This window comes from Natator depressus, chromosome 10 (assembly GCF_965152275.1).
Source record: "Natator depressus isolate rNatDep1 chromosome 10, rNatDep2.hap1, whole genome shotgun sequence".
In the NCBI taxonomy this organism is placed as follows: Eukaryota; Metazoa; Chordata; order Testudines; family Cheloniidae; genus Natator; species Natator depressus.
The window spans coordinates 12,487,114-12,494,369 of NC_134243.1; the positions used below are offsets into that span (position 1 = coordinate 12,487,114).

The 7,256-nt window shown below is 49.7% G+C and overlaps 1 protein-coding gene across 1 annotated transcript; it reads left to right on the top strand.

Annotated features, from left to right (window-relative positions):
• Positions 1-2,497: 2,497 nt before the first annotated feature.
• PSMG3 (proteasome assembly chaperone 3) lies at positions 2,498-6,842 on the top strand. Its single transcript, XM_074964578.1, has 3 exons — positions 2,498-2,612; positions 4,259-4,491; positions 6,321-6,842. Exons 2-3 carry the CDS (start codon positions 4,261-4,263, stop codon positions 6,471-6,473), a joined length of 384 nt encoding a protein of 127 aa, XP_074820679.1. The 5' UTR covers positions 2,498-2,612; positions 4,259-4,260; the 3' UTR covers positions 6,474-6,842.
• Positions 6,843-7,256: the final 414 nt, after the last annotated feature.

The window sequence follows — 7,256 nt, forward strand, 5'->3', positions numbered from 1 at the left end:
TGCTGAAGGTTGCATTGGATATTCTTTAAGAAATCCTAATTTTTAGGGATGTGTATCTAGGCCAAAAATGTTATTCTGGGCTGAGCAAAGGTCAAGAATTTGGGGAAAACAAAAAGAAACTGAAGTTTTTAAGATGTTTATTATATATGTATTACATTTTTAGTATTTCTTTTTTTGCACTGTCAAACCATCTTTGTTTTCTATCATGAAATCTGTGTGTGGTAGCTATCAATCAATAATACCCCACTCTTATCTAGGGCTTTTCAGCAGTAGATCTCAAAGCCCTTTACAAAAGAGGTTGAATCATATATCCACATTTTACAGATGGGGAAACTGAGACAGAGTGGTGAATGTAAGTGCCCAAGGTCACCTGTCGGGCCTGGAAACAGAACCAGTCCAGGGCTCTACCCATTCGGCCACACTGCCACTCTAGACAAGCTACTTTAAATTAGGTTTTTGGTTAAAAAATGAATTACGGCACATGAAGAAGAATGTGGAACTGCTGAAAAGGATGTAACTGTTTGCATTACAGGATCAACCACTGAGACCCCCTAGACACTACAATAATGCAAATAATACATAATTATAACATTAGCCATGCTGTCTACCATGACAAGCCAAAAGGCAGGATTTACCCAATCTGTGGCCTGATCCCTTACTCTGCCCAGCATCCTACATCTGAAAACATTCCCAAAGAGTTCAATGGCCAAAAGAGAGACCCTGCCATCCAGAATGACTCATTCAAATCTACAGGAAACAGCCATAACAATGTACACAGCCAAGGATGCAAACACTACGGAGCATTGAACTTACAACAAAGAAGAATCCCTTCCACTCAAATGTGAGAGGCCTGGTTTTGAGTTCCTTCTTGTTTGCCAATTTCAGTCAGACCTTTAACATTTTGGGTGCCAACATGCTAAGAGAAGAGCCGGGGATGCTCAGAACCCCATATGGAAACAGGGAACCATGCCATTTCCGAATTGCTATTCTCTGCTTTGGGGCTAAGATTCACCTTATCCCAACCTCCATCTCTCCACACAGACCTTCACATTCTGGTCACCGATGGGAAGCTGGGATTCTTTGGAGAGAGCAGGTGACTTTTCTGCAGCATGAGTTTTGCTGTAGCTAGTGAATAGATGAAAACATCCCAAGAGAGCAATTAAAGAACTTAAAACACGCAGAAGGTAGCTCAAAAGGAAGTCAAGGCCATTTCAGAATGTCCTTGGAGTTTATACAGATGATGCCTTAGAGATGTGTAAATGACAAGGAACATCAGCATTTCAACAGTTGGGTCAGGGCAGCTACCAAAGCTGGCTTGCCAGGCTGGAAAGCAGGGTCGGGAGAAAGTGCTGTGCCTATATTCAGAGGGATAGAATCTGTTGGCTCAGAGACCTCTTCCTTCTCACCACCCTCCCTCATAGGCACTGGGCAAGGCAAGCCAGAGATGGGGCTGTGGCTCTCAGGTTAGCTGGGGTTCCTCCCCATTTGCCTTGGGGTATGATGAGTGTCTATAATGGTCTGTAGGACTGCAGGAAGTAAAGAGTGAGTTGGTTGAAAAGGGGCCTACTTAGTTGTATAGGGCAGGGGTGTGGAGTGGTACAAGGTGTGCTGGGTGTGGAAGGGTCTGCCCCGCTCAGTGAGGCCATGGGGAACAGGGTGAGCAGGGTTCTGCAGGGCGTTCCCTGTGTATGGGGCCGGTGGGACCTGGAGGGGGTGCGGTGTGCAGGGGACTCCCATTCTGTGGGGACAGCGGGTATTTGAGGAGCAGGGTGTGGAGGGGACTTCCCTGCTCTGCGAGGCTGGGAGGGATAAGTGTGGGGGCTAGGGTGAGCTGGGTGCATGGAGATCTTCCCCGCTCTGTGTGCCTTGGGAGAGATGGGATTGAGAGGTGCAGGAGCAGGATCCCCACTCGATAGGGCCAGGAGGGAAGTGGGAGGCACTCTCTGCTCGTTGGGGCCAGGATGCAGGGGGGCTGGAGGGCTCCCTGCTCGGATGGAGCCTGGATGCAGGAAGGGCTCCCCGCTTGGTGGGGCCAGAGAGATGCAGAGGACTCCCATCTCCGTGGGGCTGGAGAGGCCCTGGGGGGTCGGAAGGAGTACGGGGAGGGCTCCCCTCTCTGAGGGGGCCGGATGTGGGGGCGGGCTCCCCGCGGCCGCAGAGGGTGGGGGTGGCTCCTCGCTCTGAGGGGCCCGGATGTGGGGGGGGGCTCCCCGCTCGGTGGGGCCTCACAGGGTGGGGGTGGCTCCTCGCTCGGTTTCTGAGGGGGCCGGATGTGGGGGGGGGGGCTCCCCGCGGCAGCACGGGGTGAGGGGAAGCTCCGTTCTCTGAGGGGCCTGGATGTAAGGGGGGCTCCCCGCTCGGTAGGGCCGCACAGGGTGGGGGTGGCTCCCCGCTCGGAGGGGCCCGGATGTAGGGGGGGGGCTCCCGCTCCGTGGGGCCGCACAGGGTGGGGGCGGCTCCCTGCTCGGAGGGGCTGGATGCGGGGGGGGGCGGGCTCAGAGTGACTCAGCGGCGGCGCCCGGCGCGGAGAGCGGCCTGGGCGGGAGTCGCGGCGGCCGATGACCGAGGGAGCCGCGGGGCAGGAGAGGGGAGGACGCGGCGGAACTGCCAGGGTGAGGCCGCTGCGGGAAGGCCCTGGTCTCGGTAGCCGCCTCCTCCCGGGCGGGCCCCGGGCTGGTCTCGCCTCCCAGCCGGGCACGGCCCAGGCCCCTACCATGGCGCCCGGTTTCCCGGGCCTGGAGGCGGGGCGGCTGCAGCTGCCGGCGAGCTCGGGCCGGGGCGAGCGCTGGAGCTGGCTGGGCCCATGGCGGGCGCGACCCTGCCCGGGGCTCCACGGCCCAGCCGCCGGGTAGGACCCTGCCCATGCCCCGAGTCTGGGGGTGGGATCATGGTGTGAGCCTGCGCCTGGCTCCAGGATCGAGTCGGGATTTGGAGTCGTGGTGTGATCCCGACCCAGCCTCCGCCCGTAGGGGGGCACCTGGTGTTAGGAGAACAGAGGAGACACGGGGCGAATGGTGGCTCTGAGTGACCAGCCCAGCTCCTCCCCCGGGATTTTCGGTCCAAGTAAAACGGCTGCAAAATGAGACTCACTGGCCTGGGCACGCCAGGCTCCAAAGAAGGGGGGGTCCTTAAGCACAAGACGGGCCGCAACATTTGGGTAGGGAAGTTTGGCAAAATGGTTTTGGATTTGGTCCATTTTGAGAGCAGGGGTGTAGACACTTAGCCCACCCATTTAGCATTCAGGCTCACCCCCAGCTCTGTGCTGACCCCAGTGCTTGCCCCGCTCTGCCCACCTGCCCTGCACTCCTGCCAGGGAGTGGGGTTGGGGGTGCAGGTCGTGTTCGGGTCTGCCCACCTGGCACTTCTGCTGGGGTCGGGTGGAGCGGGGCAAGCCCCAGCATGCCCACCGTGCTCCCTGGCAGGAGCGTTGGATGGGCGGAGCGGGTGGGGGCACGGGAGCACCCATTTTTCCAGGGGTCCAGGTTGGCCCAGTGGCTAAGCCGCCACTGTGAGGAGGGCAAGCGAGCAGGCGGCCGGTAGCGGTAGAGGAGATCTTCAAAAAAGGTAGCCCACTGTCTGGGGGAGCCAGGCCTGGCATAGGGCAGTGGGACCTGGAAGGGAGCCGGGAGCTGTGCGTGCTGGAGCGCAGCCTCTCCTCCCAGAGCTGGGTGCGTGCCCAGGGCCCTGGGGAACCCCTGGCCAGAGGGCCCATCCATTGTGTAGCTGCAGGGGGTGAGGGAAGGCGGGCCCCCATCCCTCGTGCCTTTCCAGACTCCCCTTCCCCATAATTGCCCTCCCCACCAGAAGTCGGGGCCCACCCAAATATCCCATGCTGGCTACGCCACTGCTTGAGAGAAACCGTGCTCTAGTGGGGACCAGGAACCAAGAGACCTCGGCTCTGGGAGTCAGGACCCAAGACTAATAGGACTATATGATCTGCTGTATGTGACACAAAAACAGTTGTAATCAGTGTCAAACTATGAATGGCATAAAAACCTATAAATAGCAACGTGTATGTGTAGCCTAAGTGTAGCTCTTTAACGAGGGGCAGTTAAAATTCACTTCTGAGTCAGATAAACCCAGGCATCAGATGTTCCTGATTATTTATATACAGCTGCACCTGTTGCTTACATCTCTGGGCATATTTATATCATTAAAACAACTTAACAGGTATTTTAAACTTAATGAAAATGTTCAGCCTTTTTATGGCCCTTAGTTACTGTTTTTATATGTAATACTAATATATTATTTTACTCAGCAATGAAGACCTCTGCCATGGCAGCAAAACCTATTGTGACTTCAAAGCAGAGAGAAGAGGTGGTGAGGGGTGTCCCAACAGAGGTGGTGTGCACTGCCTTCTCCAACTCCATTCTTGTGGTGGTGACGCAGTATGGGAAGATGGGAACGCTCGTCTCTGTGGACCCCAGCACAATAGCCAATGACATCAGCAAACCTTCGCTCACCACAAAAGTGCTGCTGGGTACAGATGAGGTACAAAGCAGAGCATGTAGCCCTGAAGATTGAGGGTGAATCTCTTACTAGCTCAAAATTCGAGCCTGCTCAGGCTGCTAAGCGGCTGATGTGTAGTTGTGCAGTGGTAAGATTAAAGAATCCTGTACTAGGGGAGGAGTGGTTCATCAATAAAGCTTGGGCATTCAACTGGCATTTAACATAACAAATGTCTAATTGAATCTACACTGAAGGCATATATGGGATCTGTCACTTCATACTTGGTTATTCTTGTGGTGCTTTGCAGCTCCCGTTCACTTCAGTGGTTCAGGGGCAAGTGTAATGGCCTTCACTAGCCTTTCTCAGGTGCTTGTCCCAGTCAGTTTTCCCATCCCACCACTTCTTTTTCTCCAAACCTTTGCCTCTCATAATCAACTTCAGCTTCCTACCCGCTCCCCAACTGTGCTTGCCACTAGTTGCCCTAGATAAGTCAATTATCCAATTCATTTTGGCTTAAAATGAGTTCTCATTGACTATTTTACAGAAACAAGAGAAAACAATAATATATTTTGGAAAACATCAATTAGACAGGCACTAAATATAAAGTTACAGCATACTGCAAGATTACTTGGTTTTGCAGTGCAGTCAGAACTGTCGTTTGTTAACCCTAAACAGGGTAAAATAACCAAAAAAATCCCTCAACGATGTGACAGGTTCCTGATCCTCTTAGGAGCTCATCTTTATGTTTCAGAGTAGTAGCCGTGTTAGTCTGTATCCACAAAAAGAAAAGGAGTATTTGTGGCATCTTAGAGACTAACAAATTTATTTGAGCATAAGCTTTCGTGAGCTACAGCTCACTTCATCAATGCATTACGATTATGATTACGATTATGCATCCGATGAAGTGAGCTGTAGCTCACGAAAGCTTATGCTCAGATAAATTGGTTAGTCTCCAAGGTGCCACAAGTACTCCTTTTCTTTTTGTGAATACAGACTAACACGGCTGCTACTCTGAAACCTGTCATTATGTTAATCAGTGGCTCTTCCTGTTACATATGGGAGAAATCATTTCCCCAAGTCTTACTTACATGTCCATTATCTGCTCCTTTGTATTGTATGTTAATTAATTAATCTAAACGACCTTGAGGAAGACTTTGATTAACATGACAACGAAGTACTTCCTGCCTAGCCTTTCGTGGTGATGCATGCTGCCAAAACCCACAAACCAGTGTTGAAACAAAACCAAATAAAAATAAACTTCAGATAAATATATGTAGCAAGATGGATGTAAGTAAGATCTGGACAAATTGGGCATACTTGTTAGAGAAACCCCAATTAAAGGGAATTATATCCCTTTTCTCCTGCTAATACCCCTTAGCCTCACCTTTTTTAAAAAAAAAGTCTACATTATTCTATCAAAATCACTCTGGGGCTTTAACCAAGGGCTATGATACCATTTCAAATGTGGTGAATGTAAAGACCTGGCTGTCTTTACATTTACTTGTCAGCAAATCCAGTTTCAGTCCAGTATAGATAAGTCCTTAATATACTTAATATGCTTAGTAAAAAGAAAAGGAGTACTTGTGGCACCTTAGAGACTAACCAATTTATTTGAGCATAAGCTTTCGTGAGCTACAGCTCATTCATCGGATGAAGTGAGCTGTAGCTCACGAAAGCTTATGCTCAAATAAATTGGTTAGTCTCTAAGGTGCCACAAGTACTCCTTTTCTTTTTGCGAATACAGACTAACACGGCTGTTACTCTGAAACCATGCTTAGTAAAAAGATACTCCAGGAGCATTCCATTAATAGTGAATGAATAGGGTGAGAAGATTCTCTCAACTGAAGGACTTGTGTTTTTTTGCTTTTCAGCCCCTCATCCATGTTTGTGCTAAAAACCTGGTGACATTTGTGTCTCAGGAAGCTGGGAACAAACCTGTTCTCCTGGCTGTAGCTTTGAAGGACAAGAGCATGGAAGGAATAAAAGCACTGCAGGAGTTGATCCGAAGTTGCCAAGTGTGGTGAAGCTGGGCTGTCTGGATGCAAGGAAGGGATCCTGGGTCAGTGACCTACTACTGTTTATTTAAAAGGACAAAACATGCCTTTATGCTGGTTTTGGATCCTGTTGAGGATTTCATTAATTTTCTCTACTATGTAGAACATTGGGAGATTTTGCTGCTGTTGTTGGGTTTGGAGCCCATGCAGTTAGCAGTGAAGTTAGAATGTTTTTCTCAACACAAAATGAAATTTCATTTCCATCACATTGGGTGGGGGATGTATATTTGGAAAACTGCGTATGTCTTTGCAGCAGTGTCCAGAGAAGTAAATGGCTTCAAGCGATGTAACAATGAAACACTGTGCTGTAAAGTATAAAATGTGATGTAGAATCAATAAAAATACACATTGGCAAATGCTTAATGTTACCTGTTTATTCCCCATGATCAGTTTAAATTAAATATTTGGAGTCAGAATAAAGTCAGTGGTAATTGTAAGCAGTTTAAAATAGGGATGAATTTTGACACTTGACTAGGGTCCGTGAGAAAGAGTTGTAAGTTTTGACAGTGTGAGTGAGTTAATACCATGGTGGGGTTCCCTGTCTTCAAGTTGATGGTTTCTCTTTAGTGGCAGAAAATTATATTTTTTTGAAATATAGTACCTACTGTAATGACGGGTAACACTTAACATTGCTGTCGCTGAAAGAAATTATCAAACCAAAATATTAGTCTCTTTTTTTCAGTTTGTTTATTTTTTGATGATGAGCTTCACTGAATAGGTCAAGCCCTGATCCTGCAGCTGGATCCTCACTGG